The 25,735-nt window shown below is 41.7% G+C and overlaps 1 protein-coding gene across 2 annotated transcripts in view; it reads right to left on the bottom strand.

Moving 5' to 3' along the window:
* Positions 1-784: 784 nt before the first annotated feature.
* Positions 785-25,735, bottom strand: part of BTK (Bruton tyrosine kinase) — a 555,678-nt gene continuing 530,727 nt past the window's right edge. For both annotated transcript variants that reach the window (XM_085607704.1, XM_085607705.1), the window contains exons 17-19: positions 11,914-12,032; positions 4,391-4,548; positions 785-974 (exon numbers count right to left, since the gene is read on the bottom strand). In XM_085607704.1, the coding sequence (XP_085463830.1) occupies positions 909-974; positions 4,391-4,548; positions 11,914-12,032 (343 nt within the window). In that variant the 3' untranslated portion in view covers positions 785-908. The remainder of the gene's footprint in view (positions 975-4,390; positions 4,549-11,913; positions 12,033-25,735) is intronic.

The raw sequence follows: 25,735 nt of genomic DNA, 5'->3' as shown, positions 1-25,735 counted from the left end.
TAGTTATGGGACAATATACATGCTCAAAGAAACACATCACGCCCTGCTCAACATTCAATACGGTTCTCAGCCCACAGCTGTACAAAAACCATCTTAACACAGTTTTGAAGCCATCCGTGCTACAATGAATAACAGAGTCTTTTAGGGTAGGTCTATGCGCACCTGTCTATCATCCTCTAGGTATTTCTTCACAACACCCTCATCGATTACTCCTCAATACAATGATATAGATCCTAAACATTCTGAAAAATTGCCTGGGAAGAGGTCGCCTTAAATTAAACAGTTGAAACCCGGATGCGCTTCGCCTGGACCCAACTCATCCTCCCTCATCCTCTACCTCCCCTTCCTGCTGCTGCGTCATCCGTATGTAAAAGATTACAAGCTTAGTCTGAGCCTGCACATCTACACAGTTGGAAAAATGTCAAAATGGGTTTTTCCTGCTATGTATCAGTACATTTTGTCCTAGAATTACAACTGCCAAATCACAAAAGTGCAAAACAGACAAGCTGACTAAAGTGAGTATTTGTTCCCTTCTTCATGCAACCCCCAACTTCTTCCATTTGCGTTCAATAAGATTATAGGGACTTTACAACTAAAACTGTGAAGATCTGAAATTGAAATTGTATTAAAAGCAGTTTCAATATGTGGAATTTGAAGTTTTGTTGCACGTATATTTCTTCTCTCTTCTCTTCTCTTGCCTTCTTCCTCTGTTCATCTCCTACTTTAATTTGGTGAATATTATTAAATTGATGGGGAAATAATATTGCAGACTGAACACAGAATGTTTGCTGGATCATAGTCCTTTTAATTTCCTTTGCTCCTGTAGTCGGACCTTAGGATGTCTCTTATAAATATATTAATGTAATTGTCAAAGCAATACAAATTGCTATCGGATGAGACTTTCAAAACTATTCATCAATTTGTTCTGCAATGTGGTTATGAAGTATCATGAAACTGGGACGCTCATCTGGTATCTGAAAAATTAAACAAAAGCAAAATAAGAATCGTATTTTACAATTGTAATTTAAAACAACACGAGAATTCCCTTGTTTTCCCTTAAGGAGAGTTACAACCCCACCCAGATTCACACTGTACATGAGCAAACGAAATTCGCACATTGTCCACTGTATGCAAGTTCTCAATTCACAAATTCACAAATGTGGCGTGTGGGCTGTGAGGAAGTCAACACCCCCCCTAGTCTTCATGCACTCTGTGAATATAGATCTGATCAGCCTTTCTCCCTCTGACTCTTTCCAAAAGTATCTCTGCCTATCTGTCTTTCCCCAGTGGTGTTACATAATGCATTACTATACTAATAGAGGAGGCCTGGCCTGTGCCTTTACAACCACTATGTGGCTCCAAAGTTTTTTAGCCCCAGTGGACATTTTGCTCTTGAGGCTGAATCATAAACCAGAAGGCGCCATGACGTTTTTGCCCAGGTCCCACTGAAGCGCCTGATAAGCCTTTTCTTAATTTTATTTAATAAAATAAATCAACACAATCCTAGATCCACTGAGAAGGGGTGCACTTTACAGAGTAACTTTGATTGCAGTGGAAGCGTCTCTAATTAGCAGCGCAGGAGCGATCGCAGGAATGGTCATTGCAGGTGGAGGGTATTTTGAGTCTGCGTTGTTTTGTTTGGGTCCAAATAGCAGAAATCCGTGTGTAACAGGAAGGGGTGTGGTAAGTGGGAACATGCACAGGGCCCCCATCCTTAAGAGTACATGTAGAGGAATGATGGAAAAGAAGGTGTTATGATTATTATTCGTGTTGTTCCTGTTGTTATTCATCTTTCCATCAAGAAGGGAATCTTGGCACTAAAAAGTGAAACTACCAGGTAACAAAAAGCTAAAACTATTTTAATAACAAAAAAGAAAACGTCTACAAAAACTACCTGAAAAAGGGTGATTAAAACATGTCTTTAGGGTTTATCTGAAGCCTAAGTGATTTTGATTGGTACGAAGGTGGAGTAGAAGTTCGTACCCCAATCTAGGGATGATCCCGGGGAAATGCATTGCATGTGAAGGCAGCAGTTACTGGCTCGTATTTCCATGAGTGATGATGTTAGAGGTTTGGTACTGTCCTTGTGCACACCCTTGTCATCTGTATGGCAGAGATCCCGAAGCAACATCCAGACTTAAGTGACCTGCCTCTCATCACCTGCATAGGTTGGCACCATTAGCAATCACGACCAGGCTATAGAAAGGGAACAAGGGGTCATACAAAATGGAAGCACTGCTAGTTTCAATGTACCCAACAGTTGGCAAAAATGTAGTTAAGCAGAGGAAATAGTGAGCACTGGAACACAGAACGAAAGTGTCCCAATCACATTTATTAGGCATTCAAAATTGAAAAATTTAGGTGGGGTATTCTCAGATTAAGACCATATGATGGATGCATTTATTAACTCCATGCTTTATTGTGCGACATTAGTGTAATCAGGGCTGCACTATGTGTTTTGCGTACCATGAATCTTCGTGGTCCAATAGATGTGGAGTTAAGTGAGACAACCTTGTTGTTTGTCAGAAAGCACCCACACATCTGTTCTGTATTTCTCTGTGGAAGTACAGTCACCCCTTATGTGCAGTAGGGACCTGCTGTTCTATATAGGCACTGACGTGTGGTACCAGCTTGTCTGACCTCCATGGCCTGCCATTAATAACCTCATGAAGGAGAGCAGTGAAGCTCTAGTGGGATCTCCAGCATCATTCAGGCGCTCTGGTCACACAAAAGAGAATGGCGAAGGCGGAATACACTACAAACAGGGAAGATAGTGTGAGAAAGACAGAAGGGCTCACATGAGAGCGCTCAGAAGACCCTCAGGAGATCAGTGGGTAATTGGAGATGGTAGTGAAGGACCAGGAGTAGCCCATTACTGAACCAGCAGACATGACAGAAGAATTGCTGAGAACAGTAGTTAAGAGACGCAAAAAGACTGAAGCAAGGACTTCCAGGGCAGCTGTCTAAATACCACAATATAGCACACTTGTGTGAAATTAAGCCCTTTAGTCCAAATGCCTTGTGGAAAGGGTCATCACCCAGTTCTACAAGATTGAAAGACAGAATTCTCACGCTGCTGCATGGGGATAGAACAAAGGTGAAGCACAACAAATTCACGCATGCAACCATGAATGTACTGCAATACTACGTAGCAACTGAGATACTGAACCCAGAGCGGAAGGCAATGGTTCTGTCGCCTTGATTTATGCTGAATTGAAGGAGACCGCCGTGGAACACAAATCAATAGAGCACTGGAGTTTGTTCACGAAACAACATCCATACTATATTTTCCACCGTGCAGCTCCAACCAACTGAGGAATGGGAGGGTCAACAGTCCTTTGGTGTTATAAATCTCTCATAAAAGAGATGCTAAAAGTACTATAAGAAACACACACACACACATGAGCGCTCTCTCGTCCACCAGCGCACATCCCCTCCCCCCATGGACAGCCATCTCAGTAGGGTGTTAGCCTCCACCGTGAGCTGTGACGCACCTACCATCTGCACAAAAATGCCCTTCAGATTCCACGGCTCATGAACCTCCATCTGTTTCAACTCAGCAGGTACCTAAGCGGCCTCAGTGACAGTGCCGACTGAGATACAGGAAACTGGTTTGACAAGCTTTCTTGAAACCTTACACAGCAGTCAAACATGTGAAGGGTGTGTGAGTGGTCCCGAAAAAAGCAACAAACAGGAAGGCCCTGCCATGTATGAATGGGGTATAAAAGGAGTATTTTTGAGTGGTGCTGGAAACCTTTGGTTATTTCATGACCTGAGTGCCACAGTGAATATCCGAAGAGGTGGAGAAAAAAACGAAGTTTGTAGGTACAATTCTTGAACATCTACTACTCATAGACAAGAGTCTACTATTCCTTCCTCTAGCCTAGAAACTTGGTAATGTACTTGGCATCAATCAGGCACGCTAGCAATGAGGCAGAACCATCTATGAGGATTTTGTGGTCATACGGAGTCCTAAATGTGGCTACCCCAAGTACAGATTGGAAGGAATCCCAAAGCGAGTATAGTTTTGCAAGGGAAGAGGAAATTAACTAAACTCATTCTGCAGCAGACATGGCCATGTTGTTGCCAACCACTGCCTAACAATAGGATGGTGGATGGGATGGGAAAACCCTACCGTGATGAAATAAGTAACATCTTTTGGGAAAGTAGATGTAATATCAATGCGCGAACCCAGTGACTGCATCTTGATGAGTTTGCAGGAGCAGGAGGCTATTTGTGGCTGAAACTACAAATGAAACACTGACAATCCAATATAAAATTTTAATCTGCACGGAAGCTTAAGTGGATATCTAATTCTCCTATGGGTAACCACGCTGACACAAGTATAAACAGATATGAGAATCCATTTTAAGAGGAATGAGCTACTTACTTCATGCCAACAACTGTACATAACGGCATAAATCTTCTCTGTAGCCATCTGAGGCCGATACAGGCGTAGGCCTTTCGCAATGTGGTCAGTTACCTCAAGGTTATTAAATCGCTCATATGGCATCTTCCCCAAAGTGAAAATCTCCCACATTAGTACTCCTGAAAAAAAGCATATTGATAGCCAAATTACATTTTTCTACAAAAAAAGCATAGCAGACTGTAGATCAAGGAAAAAGGTGGTTTGTTACTGAAGCTTGCTTTACAGACCACATGTAATTATCCTTCCCTGCGGCTGTTATGAAGAAAATACGAGTATGTTGAAAAATAGATACACCTGATGGAACAGGGTTTTGAGAAAATAAAACCTGCCTGGATTAACTCCTCCATAACATATACTAACAGTGTGCTGTGAAAATAACGAGCAAAAACACGAAAACATGGGGAAATGCTTTTGTGCATGCGTGCGCTAATACGTGAACTAATGCTTGAAAGACTAGGCCGCATTTGCGTTCTGCTTTGAAATAAAATAAAAATAATGCTGCTTTTGCACATTAATGCTCTTGCTAGGAATATAACGTGGGATAGTGTAATGGTGGATGGTAAACAGTGAGAAATATATATCATGAAACTAATAATGTCTGTGTCTCGTTCATTGTAGTAAAGCAAGCATGGGCCTACATCTTTGCATGTCAGTCGAGGGTTAAAGAAAAATATATACGAATAAATAAGCTGAACATTGAGCTCTGCAAGAGAATGGAGAAGGCAAAGGCTGATGACCTTCAAGGATTATTGTGTGTCTGCCAAGTAACAGAAGGATGGCCGTGGGATCAAGTACAAATGTACAAACTTGTTCCACAGAAACCCCAGTGGCGAACAATGGAAGTATAGAGACTTGCAACATGTTACTTGTTGGAGAAATTGTGTATTCATGAGACGTGGCTAACGTAATGCAAAATGTGTAAAACAAAGAATGCAGTGAAAATTATGAACATGACTATGGTGGTGTGATAAAAAAAAAACTAAATTAGCCACTGAGAGACTGAGTTTCTGAAAATGTTTCAACAAATGTGGGTTGGACATGTACGTTTTTAGAGTATGATTGAAGTGCCCTGGGGAAGTGTAAAAAAAAGCTGGTTGGTGATGCCCAGAGCTAGAGGGAGATCGTTGCTGTCCATCGGTTTGCTGATAGAGGCCTACTTTCTCCTGTTTCCTGACCTGAATGCTGTATCCTGATCTATTCTTTGTTCCCTGAATCTTTACTCGGGGAACCCCTGCTATTCCTGTGGCCAGAGGGGTAGTTTTCCTAAGATTACCTTAGGTTAGTATAGCTAAATGATCTGTACTTTGCATAATCATTGCAAATTTATTTGTCTCTGAAACTTTTATCTCTTCGTCGAGCCATTCCTTCATTTGTATTTTGTTTATTTGATATGATTTTGACACTGTTTGCATTAATAATGTTCTCTCTCTCTATGATTGATTCTTTGTTTGCCTTGTAAACCTGTACATGATGAGCATTTACCTTCACATTATTTTCCGATAAACACTGTTAACTTTACACTGAGTTTGTGATTATTTTAGCAGTAAAGATAGATTGATAGTACTAATTATTGCCATCAACTTCTCAACTTTAGGTCCATCGACCAGAGGAAAGGAGTTGATATACTGGCTCAGTTGTGTATTTAGAGTGTTAGATACAAGTCTGTATTATGAACAACTGATTTTGTCAAACTTATAAACAGCGCAACAGGGATTTATTCAGTTAAGTGTATGAGTATGGGCCTGTGTTTGTGTTATTATTGATTTATCGATCCCTGATTGGCGCTGGATCACACCCTAATTATAAGGAGCTCATCTACTATACTTAATATATTCTGGAAATCAGAGAACTCGCCTACATTTTCAGTAACTGTAAAATGAAAGCTTTACTCTTCTTGATCCTCATACTCAGGCCAATTGATCATAATCAGACCACCGCTAACTAAGTTTAAAAAAAAAAACGCTCGGGCACAAGGAAAGAGCGAGCTAAGGTCCAGAAGTACAAAGGGTATTAGCATTCAGAACCCACCAAATATGAATTTGCTATCGCTAAAATCCTTTTTCCAATGTACTAAACGCATTTCACGATTCAGAAAAGCTTTTTGGAATTGTTAAATGGGTTTAGAATACATATCCAATTGGTGTTTGGAAGGGGCATGATTAGGGCTTCCCTTCCACATACCAATTCCTTATGGTATGTATTAATGTTTTGCAACCGAAATCCAGTCGTAAAATATTGATATTTTACCTACACCTCAAAAGAGGTGGTAAGCCATTTGCAAACAGGAAGGGATCCCCAAGGGAACACTTCCCATTTGTGAATGTTAAAATAAAACATATAGTAGAAGTAAATAGAAACTCGGCAAGAAAGTATAACTTGCTTGAAACAATCAGAAAACAATAGACAATTTAAACAACTGAGACCTTAATTAAATTCAGTCAACCAAAGTATTGTAGAATCGATTTCAGAGAGCCCACACGACAATGTCTCAAAGCTGAACTCACTTCAGCCGAAATTAGTATAGTTTATTTTACAGTTATCATAAGCATACACCTTTCCAAGGATGTGTATTCAATATTTACAGTAGTCAGCAATTTATACGTGACTTAGTGAACTCCAATGAAGTGACCATAACCTAACAGTGCTGTACAAGATATCTGAAAAAAGGGGAAATTGGTTATTGGTAGTAGAAGAAGGGGAGCTCTTCGCAATTATGGTATAGTAATTGTATATCTATTTTTCATCAGCTCTCCCTTTTAAAAAGTCGACAACGTTTCGACCCTCTCGCGATATGGGGTCTCATCAGGACAGGAATTTTGGGGACAAGAAGTAGCTCAGGGATTGTGCCGGGCGTGGATGTCTTCTGGTGTGTGATCTAGTGATCTCAGGTGGTCCATAAGGGAGGGTCCAGGATGTAATTAAGCGGTTCAATAACAACAGATGTGCCGGTCTGAGTTAGGGAATTCAATAGTTCCTTCACAAATCCGGTCTAGTCTTGTTGGTGAGTAATTAAATTACCATGCCCCAATAGTCACAAATCCTTTGTGACGGCACAGCGTCTTGTGGTGATCCAAAGGTTTCCTTGGTGTAAGTAAATCAATTACAGGGTTCTCACCGTCATAATCATTTGTTGGACGGCATGGCGCTTCAGAGGTGGGTCCAGTAACCTATTAAATTCCCTAACTCAGACCGGCACATCTGTTGTTATTGAACCACCTCATTACATCCTGGACCCTCCCTTCTGGACCACCTGAGATCACTAGATCACACACCAGAAGACATCCACGCAGTTATAAAACAATGTTCTTGCGCAACATTTAAACATGCACTTTAAATAATTTGACTTAGTGTGCCCTAGTTATGCTAACTGAACCAAACCTAAGTTTGTCATCGCTATTCTTAATAACATTTATTTTATACATACATGTATGTGTTGTGCAGTGGAAGTATGTGGGTTGTAATGGAATTGTTAGTTGTGGAATTGTGTGATGTATAATGCATTTGTGTAGGATAATTATGTGGTATGGTGAATAGATGCAGTGTGAGCCACACAGAATAGATAGAAAGGAAGACAGAGATAAGATAGGTAGTTTGTTTAAGAATTGGTGAATAAACTTTAGACAGAGGAGCAGAAAGTGTGTGAGAAAAAGAGGACGAAGGGGCTACAGACGCATACAGAGGGAGCACCTGCGTACACAGAAGACACCCTGAGAAGAGGAGGATAGTGTAGATTTGAGGGAGGGAAACCTTGAAAAGGTATTGGAAAGAAACTGTGCTTGAAGACCTAAAGTGAACCATATGTGCGAGATGGGACACCTGTGTCACCAATGGAAGCTACGCCTGTGGAAGCATGCATGAAGCCCTAGAACTATCACAGAATTCAGATGTTTCCATCAAAACTGGCTCCCTTGCCAGTACCGTCTGCTGCAGGTCAGTCACTTCATAGTCTGGCCTCACACTCTGTCAATCCATACAAAACAGCCCCTGGTTCAGTACTGAAGCTTTCTTTTTCTGGAGACCACAAGAGCACACCCACCACTTATTCTTACCCAGGGACTGAGGGGTTAGCTGATAGTCCCTTCTACTTCCTGCGCTGGATGAAACAAGGTGAATAAATAATGTACTTTCCAGAGTATAGGCTTTTGAATGGTTTTGTGGATGCTTTCCATTTGTGGCTTATAGGAAATGCATATTTTATGACGCCAATCTGCCTTTCTTAATGAAGCAGGTGGGGCTATGACATTCACATACAGAAAATACAAACGTTTTCCTAGGGATCTTAACTAATGAAAATTATTGGTATGTACGTGTAAGTATGAGGACATATTTAAACAGTGGACACTGTTGCTGTGGACTGTGGGTGTCTGGTCAGAAGACGATGCACTCTTTGTAACTGAGTAAACAGCTCTGATCTTCGTGTTTTCACCGTGCATGTAAGTATACGCACATGGACACACAGCAAGCTATACTGTTTCTCTTGATCCACGCTTTATGAGGGTGTATAACATTTCTGTGTAACACTATTAATGCTTTGAGGATTGGTAGAAAGATTTAAATTGCACATGGAATTATAACAGGAAGAAATAGTTGTAAATTTTATTGTGAAGAGAATGTAATTGTTTGCGATTTGAGATCCTCCTCGACAGGTTGAGTGATTCATGGACAATTTAATGACTTCAGGTAAGCCACAGTGAATCCTAACCTCAGTACTGTACTGAGTAGCCATCCTTCAATAGGCAATTGATAGCCAGATTCAACACAGGGCGATCTATCCTGAAGCTGGTAATAGACGTCCCAACAAATATGGAAACCTGTGAGACAGCCTACCTCTTGATGCTAAACTCATACAAAACTGAGAGCTACCGCTTCACTTAGAAAAATAAAAGACTGAAGAATGCCATCAGCAAAAAATAAATAATAATACTAGGAATATAACGATCTGGTGTATCATCTGCCAGAAAATTAGAGCTAACCATCGATAAATTGAAAAGTACAGTCTCTTGGTGCACTTTTCGAGCCATGAGAGGGTCACAATCAAGCCTGCTTTGTGGAACTTGTTTTGTTGTAAAGGAATTTTATAAGGAGTGAGCAGATGCTCTAAGGGTTGATTGAGGTCTCAAGCAGGTTGTTACCATTTAGCATGCCAGTCCCCTTACAGTCCCTCCATACTTTTAGAAGCTGTAGAAGGATCCTTCCCGCAGCTCAATCCAGCCATCTGTTTATATAAATTACAGAATTAGAGAGCAGAAGAAAGAGCGGAGTAGGCGAAGCATCACTAACTAACCTTGCTTCCCAGTATAGAGAATTCTTGGGTAAAAGCAAAAACTGTTCTGGGGCTTTCCCATGCACCAAGGTGATACAGGAAAAGTAGCAAGGAAGCGATTTCAGAAGAATAAAAATATTAAAATATTTACTCTCCATGATCAATTTGAAAGAACAAATCTGGATGTTAGATATTTTAGTCATAGTAATGAAACATATTCCATTAAGCATGCTAAATAAATGTGACTTTAGTCTGCAAACCGTTCTCCCTCAAGTTCACTCACTGAAGATTAATCTTTCGACTCACAACACCAAGGAGTTTTATCGGATTGGCACAGGTTAGAACATTTTTTTGGACCATTCTCATGAGGACTGAGCAAGGCACGGCTTGCTATGCTACCCTCGTCTATTATATCTCACTCTCCAAAGGGTTCTCCTCTAGGCAGCTCAACTGTTCTTAGATAATAGATTCAATCATATTAAACCATTACAGCCACCCTGCATTGGCTACCCCTAGAGAAGGGCATAAAGGTCTTAATCCTACATTTCTTCAAATCTAGTTGTCTCTGCCAACCATCACAGCGTGAGAAATACCTCAGCAAAGCAAGAGGTACAAGCTTTAAGAAGTATGCTGGATGCCTCTCTGTCCTGCACGACGCTAGCCTGTCAACATGGTCAGTTTTGCAAAATCTCAAAAACTACGTTCTACACAAACTCAATGCAGCTTTAAGATAGATGCATTCTTTCATGCACAACCAATGGTTCTCATCATCTCTCCTGGTTCCCTCCACTAAGATGTGTGCATATACCTGCTCTCACTACAGAAGCCAGACAACGTTAGTCAGGATGTGCGATTAAATACAACCTATCACTCAACTTGCACTTTATGATTTGGTCACCTATCCGTGCCTATCAAGCTCTGTACACAGCTGCAAACAAATTCCTTCCAAGGAATTAGCAAACTCAAGAAAGTGGTTTTCCTTCACTGACAATAAGCACTCTAGAATTAAGTTTCAGCATTGAGTCCTTTGCAATGGACTCTGCTTCAACAAACTAATCTGCAAAATGAAACAGTTAAACAGCCCTAAACATGCTATACAGCAACACCATCCAGTAATTGGAGGGATCTCTTCAAAAGCGTTGTATCAAGGAACCCCTAGGACTGGAGTGGAATGCTCCCTTATTCTAAGCTCTAAAGAGATTTTGTGAAAGAATGATCTTCACAAATTAAAGAAGACAATAAGATGAGGATACCTACTAACACTCTCAACGCTAGGTAGCTCCACAACACTGCCCGTTTATTTAGCCTTGAAAGATCATGCCCAAATATCATATTTCATAATTCCCCGTTTAGAGTTGATGTCTGTTTTTTATGCAGCTTTAACTCTGGTTTTGTGGATTCACTTGTGCTATACAAATGATCAAATTGTAGACTCTACTAGTGAAGCAACTCGCTTTGTGTGTATACACCGACAGTCTCACTAGTGCATATTTTACCAACTTTATGTGAAAAACAATGCAAAAAAAATTATTGGTTCAGCAAAACTCACAAGATTGTGTGGACAAAATTCCCTGAAGATTGTGGTACTGTTGTGAATAGCTCATTAATAAATAAATAACGGACATGAACCCTCACCCGAAGCACGCTCGCTCACGAGGTCCAACAGTCTGCACACCCTCAATACAAAATAACACACAAATTGGCTGGGCCAGGGGACAAAACTACCAAGATGTCCATGTCCGCAGTCCTTTAAAGCGGCACGTAGCGCTTTGGGTGATGCCTAGAGGCACCCATTCTAAAATCACAAATGCGCTGGTAAAGGGCTGATCGTTTTATGGGGTACCAAAGTTTACTGTAGGAAGCATGTTGTCAATGTCTTTTGTGCTTCATTTCGAAAGACTACTTGTATTGCATATTGTTTTACTACAGCAGGCAGCCTCTTGATTGACATGAGATTCTGCCTTCGTTTTCATTGACTACAGTTTTGTCTTCACATTTTAATTGCAAAAAAATCCATGCTGGATCCTTAATGCTTACATGCTTCTTCGCAACATTTCGTGCAGTCATGAAACGGTTCCAAGCTCATTATGAGCAAAAACACTTAAGCTGTTTGTCGCTGATGAATTTATAAGCCAATGTGCAAATAGACAATGCAAAAGACAGGGATGAGGCTGTACAATACGTGGTGCCTACACCCAAGAACCTAATTGTTTCAACTCACCAAAAGACCAGACATCTGATTTGCTGCTGAATTTAGTGTACAGAAGGACTTCAGGAGGGGACCAACGGACTGGAAACTTGGTACCCATGGAGCTGGTATACTCATCGTCCAGGACATACCTGAAACAGGAGATAATGGAGATATACAAAAATAATGCAAAACAATACAAGTTTATACCGTGGGAAAACACACACAAACGGAAGGAACTCTACTGGGTAGGAAAAAGGAAAGCTACCAGAAAAAAGGTAATTTTTCGAAAAAAAACAAAAGTGCCCAAAGAAGGGACAGATTCGGGAAACAATTCCTGTAGGTATAATCATTCAAGCATTGAAAACAAAAGATTGAAAGCAAATATTGGGCTAGGGATCATACGAAAGATTTGAGTGTTAAGTCTAGAAGTGAGCATGAGTCATATAGCGATATCAAAGAAGACCAGAAAAGGGAAGGGCACAGAAATTAATACATTTTAATGCAATAAAGTGAAAAACAAACTGCAAGTAGAGGGGGGAGCACATTTTTGTATTTTTGGATGTCTATCATAATATCAAAAGCCCAAGAAGAAGGGTTACCCCAACAGAAAGCAGAGGTATTCAGAGCAATGCCTCTCCCTGCTGTACCCTGCATGCTCCTGTGCTGTTCACACTTCTAGCCCGTTCCCTTTCAGGCTGTTGTAGCCATGTTGTTGCATGTTTTATTCTGATTTACAAAACTGTCACTGGAACAGGGAGAGACTCTGCTTACTCCACTGGTTCAGAAGTGTTCAGGCAGGTCAACCTTGTGATGGACCTTACATTATCAAAGACCAGTCCAAGTGTTGAATCTACATGAGTAACCTGCTGCACTCCAGCCTTTAAGGGTAACCCATGACAACCCCATAAAGGTTATAAACTAAAAGAGAGTTTCTAGGCATCCATTTACATAACAGTAGTATTTAGTTGCTGTGATTCCAGGGACAAAAGACAATAAATGTTACAATGATTGTCCAAATTCCTCATCAGTTCCTTCCTCTATGGGAAACAACCATTACAACACAGTCATTACAACGCACTACATTTTCAACGCAGTCATTGCAACGCAACTGCTTTTACATCGCATGCCATTACAACACAGCCAGTACAATGCATGTAACTACAACACATGCCATTACAATGCATGTCACTACAACGCATGCCATTACAACGCATTATAAGGTAAGTAATGGAAAATAGTAATTTTTAACCCTACTCTATCCAACACTTACCCTACTGTTGCAGTCACTGGAGTGGGAATAGTATTTTTATCCCTACACTATCCAACACTTACCCTACTGTTGTACTCACTGGAGTGGGAATAGTAATGTTTACCCCGACACTATCCAACACTTACCCTACTGTTCCACTCACTGGAGTGGGAATAGTAATTTTTACCCCTACACTATCCAACACTTACCCTACTATTGCCCTAAAAGTATTTAGAGTTTTAATGGTATGCGTTGTAATGGTATGAGTTGTAATGGAATGCGTTGTAAATGTAGTTTCTAAAAATGCGTTGTGATGGCATGCGTTCTAAAATTATACGTTGTAATGAATGTTGCGATGTAAAAACCGCATTGTAAATGTAACGTGTCCTATCCTGCCTGGAGAACTAGCATGGCAATGATTGAGGAATGCCGTAAGCAACTGGATTAGTATACATAGAAAAAGAGGTTACCTAATAAGCTACACAAAGTGCCCATATTCTCCTATCAATATTCCTCTTACCCTTCTCCAGGTTTTCAATAGTGCTCCTAAAAGATCCCCCAAAGTTTGAAAAACTAATATTTTCCTAGAAGGGCTTTCTTAAGACTAACAAAATCTGAATATAAATGTTGTGGGCTTCTGCAACTCATGCATAGATGTTAGATTTTTATACGTGGTATCATCCTGTTTAAGGGCGAATCAAATTCCCCTTCTTTTGTATAGTCACTCCAATCGAAGATGGGGTATGACACAGTGGTTTATTTAACAGGTAGAATGAGAAAGTTGAGGTAGTTGAGAAGTGTCACCTTTTATCAACTTTACAAGGTGTTCTGCATACTCCTCAATTTGATATCTGACAGATGTTCTTCCAGGGATTATAGTTCTCATTTGTCCCCATCCAAAAGGTGCTCCTCTATTATGCCTTACACAGATATCACTTCCTTGCATGCACCCTGGTGTTCCGGCAATATATGTAATGGCATTGCTCATGTGGTGTCTCTAAGCTGTGACAGGACTTCGTTATCTAGCTTTATGTGGAACAATAACTTACCTATGTCAGAGAAGGTTTGTACCTGGTTCTGAGTAATGGTTTACGTTTTGTGTGGTTATATGGTCTTTTAAGGATTACATGATCCCAAACTTCACTGATGATGAGATGCTGAACCTGAGAGGTTTTTATAGTGGCTCCTTGGTGTTTTTAAAGTAGTTTCATTAATATTTATTGTTAGGGATAATCTTTCCATAACTTTACATACTCCAACAGCTCTCTGACTTCATTGTAGAGGGACTGAGCCTGCAAAGCTATTTGCATGTGTGAGTTTGTCATACACACACATATATATATATATATATATATATATATATATATATATATATATATATATATATATATATATATATATATATATATATATTCACTGAAAACAACATAGGTTTCAGGGGCGTTATAGTTAACTGGACATTTCACTCGTACAAAACCATTGAAATTCCCCTGTTATAGTTAGTTCAGCTAACTATAACTCGCGCGCCCGCAATGCACTGCTGATGATGTCACATATTACAACACTCATGACATAGGCAGTGACATCACTCATGAAATCACTGATGACATCATCCAGTGAATGTGTGTTTTTCTGAAAATTAAATATGTTTTATATATGTATATCTCAAGGTCGATGGAAGAATAAATGGGTATATAAGTATCTAAATGGATGATTTTTTAATAAAAAATTGATTGTATAACTGACTGATTAAGTGTATCTAAGTGAATACATGGATTAGTGAGTAATGTTTAAATATGTAAATATCTGTATCAGTCTCTCACTTTTTTTGATTATCAGTATGAGTGTCTGAGTGTCTGTATGGTTCGGTGGGGGTATTACGTAGTGCATAGATGCATGAATGAGTGACTCACTGTTTGTATGTGTTGAAGACAGCATGTGTGCAGGACTCTATGGGTGGATGACTGTGTGTATGGGCGTTAGTGAGTGAATGACTGTCTCAATAGTGTATTTATGAGTAACTACATATGTTTTAAACTAGTATATGTGACTATTGGTGTATATAAGTGAGTATATGTGAGAGTGAGAGATTGGAAGAGTTCTTATATGAATAAGTATGTGTTTCTATAAGTGATTGTTTAAAAGACTAAGTATGTGTAAGTTTCTGTAGAAGTTAGTGTGGTGGTGTGTGTATAACTGTATAAGCAAGTAAATGGATGTTTGATTCTTTAATAGTATGAGTGACTATGTGTGTGAGTAACTCTATGGATGAGTGGCGGTGTGTAACAGGATGTATAGGTGTATGAGTACATATGATGAGTGAGTACATGTATGAGTGACTGTATAGGACTGTTGGTGAATGAGTGGATGTGGATGTAGATCTTAGAATTACTGAATAGGTTGTTGTAACTGGTATTGGTAAGTCCATTGTTTTGAACATTTTAGTTTCTATTTTTGAATGTGTGTATCAAAGGTTATATTAGGGGGAGAGGAGGTCTGCCACTCTCTCACAAGGATGATGTCATCAGTGATGTCATTTGAGATGTCATCAGTGATGTCATGAGTGATGTCACTGACCATGTCATGAGTGATGTAATATGTGACGTCATCAGCAGTGCATTGCGGGCGCGCGAGTTATAGTTAGCTGAACTAACTATAACGGGGGAATTTCAATGGTTTTGTACGAGTGAAATGTCCAGCTAACTATAACGCTCCTGAAACCAATGTTTTTTTCAGTGAATTTCTAAGGTTTTTTAAATGCTAATTCCTAACTATAACATGCCTGAGAACCTATGGTTTTTTCAGTGAATTTCAATTTTAAATGCTAATTTCTAACTATGCCTACAGAGATAGGACATGTGAAGAAAGAAGAAAAAACGCACAGAAAGAAAAAATAGAAATGCAGAAAGAAGCAACAGAAGTCCCCAAAGATGAAGAAAAGTGCAGGAAGAAAGAAAACGTGCAGAAAGAACAAACAGAAGAGCAGAAAGAAGCCTTGTTGCAAAATCATCCTGTACCCTCAACTTTTTTAGACGGATACTGGTGGTAACTGAGTCTGACTAACCAGGCCTAGAGCCAGTGCTATTCTAAAAGACACTTAGAATACAGTGAAAACACCTACATACACTAGGGAACACTATGCGTTGGGGTCCCCCTGTGATTAGCATGACCTCCTCTGTAAGCCCCTAGTATATAATAGGGCAGGGGGGTTAAAACTACCTCTTAAAACGCGCCACAGGGCGTGTTTGCACACGTCACCTCAGGCCCCGTCCCCTCCCTTCACCGATGTGCAAACACGCTCTGTGGCTGTTTTAAGTTGGGAGATTAAGTCCAACTAGCCCACTAGGTACCTCCAGTAAGCGCCTTGAGCTGCGTTGCAGAGAGGTGTAAAAAGGGGCACGGCCTAATCCACCTCTCTGTAACGCAGCGCAGTGGCGCTTACTGGAAGCACCTGGTGGGCTAGTAGGCCCCCAGGGTCCCTGAGGATTGAAGGGGAATTATTTCCCCAACTTAAAATGTGCCACAGGGCGTGTTTGCACACGTCACCTCAGGCCCCGTCCCTTCCCTTCCGCACTGTGTAAACACGCCCTGTGGCCATTTTAAATTGGGAGATTAAGTCCCCTTGAATCCTGAGGGTCCCTAGGATCCAACTAGCCCACTAGGTACCTCCAGCAAGTGCCACAGAGCTGCGTTGCAGAGAGATGTAAAAAGGGGCACGGCCTAGACCACCTCTCTGCAACGCAGCGCAGTGGCGCTTACTGAAAGCACCTGGTGGGCTAGTTGGCCCCCAGGGTCCCTCAGGATTGAAGGGGAATTATTTCCCCAACTTAAAACGCGCCACAGGGCGTGTTTGCACACGTCACCTCAGGCCCCGTCCCCTCCCTTCACCAATGTGTAAACACGCCCTGTGGCCGTTTTTAGTTGGGAGATTAAGTCCCCTTGAATCCTAAGGGTCCCTAGGGTCAAACTAGCCCACTAGGTACCTCCAGTAAGCGCCACAGAGCTGCGTTGGAGAGAGGTTTAAAAAGGGGCGTGGCCTCAGAACACCTGTCTGCAACGCAGCTCCCTGGTGCATACTGGAAATACCTGTTGGGCTAGTTGGCCCTCAGGGACCCTCAGTGTTGAAGGGGAATTAATTCCCCAACTTAAAACTCGCCAGCGGGTGTGTTTCCACAATGGTGAAGGAAGGGGGCATGGCCTGAGGTGACATGTCTGCAAACACACCCTGTGGCGCGTTTTAAGTTGGAGAATTAATTCCTCCTCAATCCTGAGGGTCCCTGGGGGCCAACTAGCCCACCAGGTACCTCCAGTATGCGCCAGAGAGCTGCGCTGCAGAGAGGTGTTCATAGGCCATGCCCCTTATTACAACACTCTGCAACGCAGCTCTGTGGCGCCCACTGGAGGTACCTGGTGGGCTAGTTGGCCCCCAGGGACCCTCAGGATTGAAGAGGAATTAATTGCTCAACTTAAAACGCGCCACAAGGCTTGTTTGCACACATGTCACCTCAGGCCCTGCCCCCTCCCTTCACCACTGTGCAAATGCACCCCGTGGCGCATTTTAAGTAGGGGGATTAACTCCCCTTTAATCCTGAGGGTCCCTGGGGTGCAACTAGCCCACCAGCTACCTCCATTAAGCGCCACAGAGCTGCGTTGCAGAGAGGTGTAAAAAGGGGCTTGGCCTCAGGACACCTCTCTGCAACACAGCCCCCTGGCGCATATTGGAGGTTCCTGGTGGGCTAGTTGACCCCCGGGGACCCCCAGTATTCAAGGGGAATTTGTTCCCCATCTGCAAACGCGCCCGGCTGCAAGGAGGGGGAACAACCTTTTTTTTTTTATTCTTTAGGAGTGGGGCTGCATTGCCCCCAGGGACCCCATCCCCCAGGGTTCGCCTTATTTTTTTGTTAAAAAAATTTTTTAATCAAATTTTGGGGAGAGGGACGCGTGGCCCCCCTCCCAGGCCACTTGTAGCCCTGGGGACCCCATCCCCAGGGGCTGGCCCTCTCTGTTGGGGACCATGGGGGTGTCCCCAATCCCCCCTCGGTCCCGCCGATACCCCGCGTCCCTCGGGAGCCGGCATTGCTTTTCCACATGGGGAGCTGTTAAGATGCAGCTCCCCTTGTGGAAAAGCAATTTGGTTTGCATTTTGAAAGAGAGAGCAGGTTTCCCTGCTCTCTCTTTCAAAATCCAAACCAAGTTTGCTATGGCAGAGTGGGAGCCGCAAAGCTCCTGCCCTGCCATAGCAAACTACGTGTCCCGGGGGTGGGCACCCCGGGACACTGCAGGAGCCGGCCCTGGGGGGCTGGCGTTCCCCAGGGCCATCAAAGGCTCCAGGAGGAGGGCCGCGCGGCCCCCCTCCCAACATTTTCAAAACCCCGGGGGGTGGTGGTCCCCGGGGCTTGGGGGTCCTTAACGTACCCCCCAATTTTAATACTTAGAGCCCCGGGGAGGTGGCGGTCCCTTGGGTGTGTGGGGGGGGCTTGAGCCTCCCCACACAGGTTATTTTTTATTTTTTTTTAAAAAAGCCCCGGGGCGTGGCGGTCCCGGGGCTGTGGGGGAGCAATGTGCCCCCCCCGCAATAACAATTAAGTAGAGCCCCGAGGGGTGGCGGTCCCCAGGGCTTGAAAGGCCCCGCAACATTAAACTAAGAAGCCCCGGGATGGTGGTCCCCGGGGTTGCGGGGGGGCAGGGTGCCCCCCGCAATCACAATTAAGTAGAGCCCCGGGGGTGGCAGTCACTGGGGATGGGGGGCCCCTCTGGGCCCCCATTCCATTAAAAATATTGCCCCGGGACTTGGCCCCCCGGGGGCTAAATACTAACGAAGCGCGGGAGTCCGCGCTTCATTTATAAAAAAAAATTTCGGCTGATATTCGCTCTGGGTGTGTGAATCTCATCGATATATTTTTTTTAAAAAATGCTTTTTTGGGCCCTGCGGGTCCTTGTGGGATCCCCTGAGCAAGCTTGGGGGTTAGGGTGTTTCTACCCCTGCCCCCTATTTGCATTTTTTGCGTTTGTTTCACTGATTTCTTATGCCTGGGTTCTACCGAGGCACAAGGTGGCTGCCAACACTTCCTAGTTTGGAGTGTTGACAGCCAATTAGCATAAAGCTCGTGCTCGGGAGGATCTGCGGCCCTAGATATATTTGTGTTTTTAGTTTTGAATTTCTCAGCAACTACTGAACGGATTTAGACCATTTAACAAAAAGGGTTCTTTCTGAACCAAGAACTTCCTCTTTGCCAAATTTGGTATAATTCCATTCAGTAGTTCGGGCTGTAGCCGTGTCTAAAGTTTTCTACGGGAAATTGCATGGGGAAAACACATTTTGGGCCCCCCTTTTTTCTCGGCCCCCGCTTGACGAATCACCCCAAAACTTTCAAGATAGGAGCGGACCGGAGCACCCCATGAGTTTTGAAAATTTCGCGAAGATTCATCAGTCGGCGACAAAGTTATGGGGAATAGAATGTTGCGAATTTCCTATATATATATATATTTTATCTACTGGCGGTCGCCAGTAGTTATAGTTAGGACCGTGTTTCCATAGGAAATCCACAACATTCTATTTGGAATAACTTTGGCGCCGGTTAACGAATCCTCGCGAAATTTTCAAAATAGGTGGGGCGCTCCGCTCCGCTCCCACCCTGAAAGTCTCGGGGGGATTCGTCAAGCGGGGGCTGAGGAAAAAGGGGGTCCCAAAATGCGTTTTCCCCATGCATTATATATATATATATATATATATATATATATATATATATACACGAAAACCATTGGAGGTTATTAATTAATTTTGAGCTGAACCACAAGTTACGGCGTGCAATAGTATTAAGCACTGAAGCAGGCACACCGGAGGCCAATAAAAGTTGACAACGCAGGGAACTGTGGGAGCCAAATCACTGCTTGCAGTCAAAAAGCCTCTGAAGAAAGAGCATGAAGCTCTGAAACGCATCAGGCTGGGGGATGAAAGAATTTGGAAAGAGAATGCCTGTTCTGAAAGAAAAGGTTTGTGATAAATCACCGGCTGGAGGAGTGCGTCTCTATTGCAAGGGCACCTTCGGGATGACCACCGGAGATGGGGAGGGAGAAACAAGTACATCCAAAACATCAAACAGAAGAACAAAGAGGAAGTAACACCTAAATCCACTATAGACAATACAGTTATAAATCTTACTAACATGATGCTGACCGAAAAAGAACAGGAAATATTGGCACTAGGTTTATCATGGTGTGCACCAACCAATTTTGATTATGTCCAGACTCGTGTGGATCTCTTTGAATTTACAAGGAAGCTTAAATTGCAAAAATACTTCAGTTCGACTAACAAATCTGAAAATTCAGCAATGACTCAAAAGGATACAAATGAGCCAGCAAGCACTTGAAAGTGGCAGACATGATGCTGCTACAGGATATGGCGGCATTGGAATCTGGTGAAGATATTCCCTTAAAACAAGTGGCAGACAACATGGGATTAGATATCTATGGGAGGAAATCCACTCCTTACAGACCGAAATCAGTTTTCCTGCCAATGATGCCGAGAGGCAACATTGACATTTTCGCAGAAAATATGGTCAAAGACCTTAAAGACTTATCTATTCTATCCAGCAACAGATTTATCCGTACCAACTGTAATCGGAGACTTGATTACGAAAATCTCATAAGCAGAATCAAAGAACGTCAAGATATTGTGGTGAGATGGTCGGATAAAGGTGGAAATGTCGTTCTTTGGCCTTTAGATCAATATAATCTAGAAGCTCACAAACAACTCCAAGATCCAGAATGTTACTGTCGGATAAGCCCTACATCTATACTTAGCACCAAAGAAAAATACCACGCAGCTCTATATCAGTGGAGATGTTCTAATCTGATCTCCAAACAAGAATTTGACTTTCTCAAAACAGACTATCCTATTACTCCTCAGCTATATTTAATACCGAAAATCCACAAAAATGCTACAAATCCACCTGGAAGACCCATTATAGCTGCAATAGGAGGTCTTTTTGAGAACAAATTCATTGATTCTTTTTTACAGCTACATGTTAAGGCTCTTCCATCTTTCATAAAGGATACGGGAGACTTTTTGACAAAGATCTATGATCTACAATGGAAGGAAGATTTTGTTCTGATGACGCTCGATGTTAATACTCTATATACGAGCATCAGACACAAAGATGGACGTAATGCTTTAAAATACTACTTAGGCAAAAGATCTATTGGCTCTTACACACACACCCTCATGTTGCTGGAGATGTCAGAATGGTGTCTAGACAATAATGTTTTTGTATTTGACAAATTGTTCTACAAACAGCTACACAGGACGGCCATGGGTACCTGCTTCGCCCCCAGCTATGCTAATTTGCATATGGGTTGGTGGGAGGAGCAGGTACTCATGGTTGAGCATAAGCGTGAGATGGCTGAAAATGTGGTGCTATATGTAAGATACATAGACGATTTGTTCATTCTTTGGCAAGGTACAGAAGAATCTGCTCTCAACTTTGCCAGAGCACTTAATGAGAATTCTCTTAATCTATCATTTACGTGTCATACTAACAAATCTTCTATACAGTTCTTAGATTTAGAGGTATTTGTGGAGAATTTAAAAATAGAAACGAGAACTTACAGGAAACCCACTTCTGGGAATTCTATTCTCCACTATAGTAGCTTTCATCCTACCTCTCTCAAAGAAAGCATCCCATTTGCAGAATGTCTCCGTATGAAGAGAAACTGCAGTACCGAAAACAATCTTGTCATAGCTACCAATACCCTGTTTGACAGACTAGAACTAAGGGGTTACAATGATAACACTTTAAACAAAGCTAATGCCAAAGTTAAAAAGGTCACTAGAAAGGAACTTCTTTTTCCTAATCCTGAAAAAACAAAAAAGAAAAATTCTACATCAGGAACTCCAAGGTTTATAACTGGATACAATGCGTATCATGACCTTTTTAGAAAGATGTTGTACAAACATTGGCAGATTGTACGCAGTGACCCAGTCCTAGGTCATAAAATGCCAAAGACACCATCCATTTCATTCAGACGTGCAAAATCCATGAGACAAGAATTAATTAACAATGCACCTAGTATCAACAAGGGTTCTGAGTGGCTCAAAACCAACAATGGCTTCAGAAAATGTACAAAATGTAAGGCTTGCCGACATGGTATTAACATTAAAGAAATCAGCTCTCCACTAAGACACTCCCCCTTTACTATCAGAGGAAGCTTCACGTGCAAAAGCAAGTTTGCTGTGTACATGTTACAATGTACATGCAATAAACGTTACATAGGGAGTACCATTCACCCTGTCCATGTACGTATACTTCAACATTTACGGGCTATCAACAATGATGACCCCAACTACCCTGTGGCTAGACACATGAATCAATACCACAGTGGAAGAGCCAGTGACCTCTCCTATTGCGTCATTGACACTGTACCTAAGAACCCAAGAGGAGGGAATAGACAACAATTATTGCGTAGACTCGAATCCAAGTACATAATTTTGTTTAATACCAAAATACCTATTGGTTTAAATACGGATGAGGCTTTATCCGTACATTTATAATTCTATTCTGCCTGTCTCCAACCGTACCCAGACTCCGTTTTTTTCCCAGGTTCACCTCACTGTATTTTAAATTTCCATTTCATTATGTGTCTTGGCTTCTATTACACCCAGACTTAGTAAACAGACACCATTTCTATTATGTGATCACACCAGAGGCTTAGTTTTCCCCTCCCTCACAGTCTATCTGCTCATATTCAGAAAACATTTAGCTACTCAGCTATTCTGTGCTCATCCAGGTAACGAGCCTGGAGACTGTCTAGGGAGTTAGTGATCTAGGCCCACTTGGGCTCAATTGTGTGGCTTTTCTTATTTGTGACTCTAATTTCTGTTCCGGCTTTCTGTTGAACCTGTATTGCACAAATATGCTTTTTTGTAAATGTAAATTCAATTTAATTTACTCTCAGCAGCAAAGAACATTTAAGCCAACTCACAGTCTGTCTTTTATCTCTGGGATAAAGACTTCTTTTCTATTTTCTATGTTCATTGTTTATCGTTGCCATGACGATTTTTCTAAAGACACAGAGTATATAATGGTTACTATTGGTGTTACCTGTGATATTGACAAAGGCGGCTTGCCGTCGAAACGCGTCATGGTCTCTTGGTGAAATAAACTACTCCTTGCTTTATCCTCACGGAGTCTACGCCTGTTTTGAAATTTCGTAGCAGGATTGGTTGCATATATATATATATATATATATATATATATATATATATATATATATATATATATATATATATATATATGACCTACTGGCGATAGCCAGTAGGTAGTTATAGTTAGGACCACGTTTCCATAGGAAAACCTCAACATTCTATTTTGAATAACTTTGGCGCCGGTCGACGAATCCTCGCAAATTTTTCAAAATAGGTGGGGCGCTACGCTCCGCTCCTACCCTGAAAGTCTCGGGGGGATCCGTGAAGCGGGGGCTGAGATAAAAGGGGGGTCCCAAAACGCGTTTTTCCCATGCATTTTTCCATAGGACCTTTAGAACGAGCTACAGCCCGAACGGCTGAACAGAATTACTCAAAATTTGGCAGAGAGGTAGTCCCTAGGTCAAGGAAGTGCCTTTTGTAGGTTTGGTGTAAATCTGTTCAGTAGATTCTGAGAAAATAGCCTTTAAATCAATATATATATCTGAGCCAGCTTACGGTACGCTTACCGTACGCTTACGGTAAGCGTACGGTGGCGTGCGCGAGCGCGATTCTGATTGGCTCTTAGATCTTAGTAAACATTCGAATCGGCCGAAACCAGGAAGCGGCGGCCGCCATTTTGTCTCTCGCACTGAGAGTGATTTTTAAAATATCAAGCCCAAAAACATGTAAAGGGGCTGTTTTGACAACTCCCTCCCACATAGTCATGTTGAGGGAGTCCCCAAACATCCCCCAAGTGCAAAAACGGTTTTATTTTTTTTTCGGCAATTTCGCGGGGTACGCTTACCGTACGCTTACCGTAAGCGTACGGTAAAAAAATAAAAATAAAAAAAACACTATCCACACTTACCCCACCCCCTGTGCTTTTGGTGGCCGAAGGCCACCAAAAGCACAGGGCTTATGTTAAGGGCAAAAAACACTATCCACACTTACCCCACCCCCTGTGCTTTTGGTGGCCGAAGGCCACCAAATGTACAGGGCTTATTATAAGGGAAAAAAACTTAGCATTTAAAAAACCGTACTAATTCACTGAAAAAACCATAGGTTTCACACACGTTATAGTTAGGAATTAGCATTTAAAAAACCTTGCTAATTCACTGAAAAAACCATAGGTTTCACACATGTTATAGTTAGCGGAAATTTTACTGATAAAAAACCAGTGAAATTCCCCCGTTATAGTTAGCGCAGGCAACTATAACTCACGCGACTGCAATCTTCTGCTGATGACATATGTGTCTTTATGAAAAAAAAATATTTGTAATATATGTATAGCTAAAAATGTATGGAAGAAGACATGGGCAAATAAGTGTCTAAATACAGTATTAGCATCAGCAGAGGATTGCGGTCGCGTGAGTTATAGTTGCCTGCGCTAACTATAACGGGGGAATTTCACTGGTTTTTTATCAGTAAAATTTCCGCTAACTATAACATGTGTGAAACCTATGGTTTTTTCAGTGAATATATATATATATATATATATATATATATATTCACTGAAAAAAACACAGGTTTCAGGGACGTTATAGTTAGTTGGACATTTCACTTATACAAAACCAGAGAAATGTGGCTGTTGTAGTTAGTTCAGCTAACTATAACTCGCGCCCCCACAATGCACTGCTAATGACATCAAAAAACATGCTACTAGACTAACAAAAATGAGGTGTAAAAAACAGGCTACTAGACTGACAAAACATTTCATAGACCTTGAACACAAAGCTGAAGATTTCACCTGGACTGTTCTGGAACAACCATTCATCCCGAATCACATTACCGATGTGTTCAAATTTCTGTTCATTAAAGAACAGAGGTGGGTCTTTAAACTACAGAGTGACAAGCAGGGGCTCAATGACGAAATACCTTGGACTTCTTTATAACTGTATTCGATCCATGAGATCTCATGCCTATATATGTAGTATTTAATGAACAGGCGACACAGTCACTTCTACTGATGTATATATCATGACATGGGTTCAAATAGCAGTGTGAGCTGACAAGCCCTTAGGCCTATGTGCAAATTCCACCTTCTATTTGGAGAGATTGTTGTGATCTTCATTTTAAAACGATGTCGCAATTTAGCAGCCATCTACATATTTACACAATACATGCACAATTATGGCCTTAGGTAAGCCACATTGTTTTTACACATACTTGACAGAGGGCCACGTGTATATTTACATTACTGTATGAGATCCACGCTCGAGTTTCAACGCAGTTTTTTATGATTTGCATTTATTCATCAGCGATCGACATAGAGATTAAGACTGGGAACTACATTTTCCATGAATCCCACGCTATTTTGCATAGATGGCTCCGTCTTCCACATAGGCTTTTAATACGAGGCTCACTCGAGATGCAGTGATCCAGTATCACTGTTTATATACACACTAGTGAAAGTGACGATT

Source organism: Triturus cristatus, chromosome 5_2, assembly GCF_964204655.1.
Source record: "Triturus cristatus chromosome 5_2, aTriCri1.1, whole genome shotgun sequence".
In the NCBI taxonomy this organism is placed as follows: Eukaryota; Metazoa; Chordata; class Amphibia; order Caudata; family Salamandridae; genus Triturus; species Triturus cristatus.
Note: the sequence above shows the minus strand (reverse complement) of the source record. Positions and strands in the feature narration are given on the sequence as shown.